The sequence below is a fragment of the Microtus ochrogaster genome, chromosome 18, assembly GCF_000317375.1.
Source record: "Microtus ochrogaster isolate Prairie Vole_2 chromosome 18, MicOch1.0, whole genome shotgun sequence".
Taxonomy (NCBI): domain Eukaryota; kingdom Metazoa; phylum Chordata; class Mammalia; order Rodentia; family Cricetidae; genus Microtus; species Microtus ochrogaster.
The window spans coordinates 63,574,863-63,577,811 of NC_022020.1; the positions used below are offsets into that span (position 1 = coordinate 63,574,863).

Genomic DNA, 2,949 nt, shown 5'->3' on the forward strand with positions numbered 1-2,949 from the left:
CAGGGTTTCTCTGTGGTTTTGGAGCCTGTCCTGGAACTAGCTCTTGTAGACCAGGCTGGTCTTGAACTCACAGAGATCCGCCTGCTTCTGCCTCCTGAGTGCTGGGATTAAAGGAGTGCGCCACCACTGCCGGGCCCGGCCCTTGATTACATTCTTAATAACTTCCCCACTTTTCCCTTTTGTAAAATTTTATGGTGCTGGCATGCTAGGCAGGCGGGCTATGTCCCTCAGCTTCCTTTTCCATTTTGTGTGTGTGGCCTGTGCACGCACATGCTCAGTGCTCGTGCACAGGCCTGCAGATAGTAGCCCAAGGCCTTGTTAACAATGATCCTCAGTCCTTCTTCTACCTCATTGTCCATCGAGGCAGGGTCTTTCCTGAAAACTAGAGCTTGCCAATAAGGCTAGTCTTGTTAGCCAGCTTGTCCTAGGGATCCCCTATCTTCATCTGACTAGAATTACAGATAGGCCGCCGTGCCTTCTTAGTATTTGTGTGAGTTTCTGGGGTGATCTGAACTTGGTCCCTGCAAGCTCTTTAACCACCAAGCAATCTCTTCCATATCCTTAATAAACCTTTAATACTGTGATTTAGTTTGGTTACTAAAACTGTAACTTAAAGGGAGCTGGAGAGATGACTCAGAAGTTAAGGGTACTGGCTGTTTTTCCAAAGGTCCTGAGTTCGATTCCTAGCAACCACATGTGCAATGAGATCTGGTGGCAGGCAGAACACTGTACAAAATACAGTGTAATTTAAAATAAATTAAAAAGACTATTAAATGTTTTATTTTCATAGTATGATAGCAAAATAGAAATTCATATTTCTGGAACCTGGGGGAATATAAATTTTTGAAATTAAAGATTTTAGTATAAAGAACAATATAACTATTTAAAAATCTCCCTCCGCAGAAATGGAAGATAGTGGGAGATCTTTCTCATCTTGTGTGAAGATATCCCAGCTGTTTTAAAGTGAGTAAAAGTCTGTGGTCAGGCTGGACTTGAGTGTCCCGTGTCTCCAGTGTGCTTCTCTTGCATGGCCCACCTCCACCTCATGCTGGGCTAGTTTCAAGTTAAAGAAGAAAGTTAGGAAGAAAGGTGGTAGGGAGCAGATATCCTTCAGGCTCTGGAGCTTGCTGAGTGAGCTCTGTAAAGCTAGTACATGTGACTGTTTCCTGTACCTGTGATCTCTTCCCGTGGGGTAGGGATATGCTTTGCCACAAAAGTGCTCTGGGCATCATTATGCCTTCATACTGTGACATAAAAATAGTGAGACAGTTTGTGTGTTAAAAAGTCCATACAAATGGCATTTAAAATATCTTTAGGGATATATTGACGTGTGTTATATTCGGAAAGAGACACATATTGTGGCTGGTGAGCAGCAGATGGTGGCATTGCCACACAGGAACCCACATCAGTGAAGGAAAGCACCGACTGACTCCACACATGTGCGATGGCATGTCTGTACCACATATACACACACACACATCGTGAATACTAATGCATACATGATACAACTTTAGAGAGCTGTACAAGACCAATAATATTTATAGAGCTTGGGGCTGGAGAGATGGCTCAGAAGTTAAGATCATTGCCTGCTCTTCCAAAGGTCCTGAGTTCAATTCCCAGCAACCACGTGGTGGCTCACAACCACCTGTAATGGGGTCTGGTGCCCTCTTCTGGCCTGCAGACATAATACACAGACAGAATATTGTATACATAATTAATAAATATTAAAATATTTATAGAGCTTTTAAAGAATACCATTGAGAGCTTGTCTTCTGCATGACAGTAATGATTAAGTTAGCTGATCTTTGGAAGTCGGTACTTGCCTTCATGAGGAGTCTCAGACCAGCAGAGTGTGCACTGTGGTATTACTGTGGGGCTTGTGAAGGATTTCCCTGGCTCAGATACATGCTTGTTAGGATGCATATACAAATGATGCCCTGAGTTTATGGATTTTTTTTGTTTTGTTTTGTTTTTTTTGTTTTGTTTTTTTTGTTTTTCGAGACAGGGTTTCTCTGTGGTTTTGGAGCCTGTCCTGGAACTAGCTCTGTAGACCAGGCTGGTCTCAGACTCACAGAGATCTGCCTGCCTCTGCCTCCCGAGTGCTGGGATTAAAGGCGTGCGCCACCACCGCCCGGCTTTCATGGAATTTTTTTAAAGCTCCATAATTTGTGGTAAATACACATACTGGGCATATGCAAAACAATATTTTTCCCTTTTATTTTTAGATTTTCAAAATTTTTCTTGGAGGAAAAAAGTAATGGGCATATATTTTAATCTCAGTTTTATATAAAACATGGGTGAAAATTTTAGTGACCTGCAGACTAATAACTGAGTGACGCTAGCAGGAGAAGCAGTGTTGCTGAGTCTGTCCCAGCCCACGTGAGAGCAAGGGCCAGAGGCCGAGCAGCCCCTGTTTTGAGATACTTTGCGCACACTGCTGTTGTGGGCAGAATCCAAGAAGGTGCAGGAGTTAGCAGGGAGCTCAGGAGGTCTGGTGCTGTGCTAGGACTTTCACCGAATTGTCACATGAGTATATATAGCCTCATAGGCAGAGACCCTGTCCTCACTAAAGGAATTCCAGTCCTTGACAGGACCCTCAATGAGAGCCTCTGCAAGCATGCATACAAAATTAGATTATGTAGTTACCCAGGACTCTGTTGAATCCATAGTCTTCAAAGATACATTGATAATGACAGTGCTTTGTTACTTGAGTGTTGAAATACGCTTTGTGTCAATTCCTCGAGGCAAACGGTGTTGGTGTCGCTTGTGCTCCTGGCATCCTCTGTGGTTCTCGAGCCTGACAGGCCTATCTGCTGCCAATATGAATATCCGCCGTGCTCGGCCCGATGATCTGATGAACATGCAGCACTGCAACCTGCTGTGCCTGCCCGAGAACTACCAGATGAAGTACTACTTCTACCACGGCCTCTCTTGGCCCCAGCTCTCCTA

The 2,949-nt window shown here is 44.1% G+C and overlaps 1 protein-coding gene across 5 annotated transcripts in view; it reads left to right on the plus strand.

Annotated features, from left to right (window-relative positions):
- The window catches only part of Txnl4a (thioredoxin like 4A), an 18,527-nt gene that overhangs the window by 3,076 nt on the left and 12,502 nt on the right, over window positions 1-2,949 (plus strand). For 2 of the 5 annotated variants that reach the window (XM_026783627.1, XM_026783626.1), the window contains one exon: window positions 904-963. The exons of 2 other annotated variants lie outside the window; for them this stretch is intronic. In XM_026783627.1, the coding sequence (XP_026639428.1) occupies window positions 904-942 (39 nt within the window). In that variant the 3' untranslated portion in view covers window positions 943-963. Of the gene's footprint in view, window positions 1-903; window positions 964-2,744; window positions 2,944-2,949 lie in introns of those variants that run through there. One more of the 5 variants, XM_005356302.3, reaches the window with a different exon arrangement.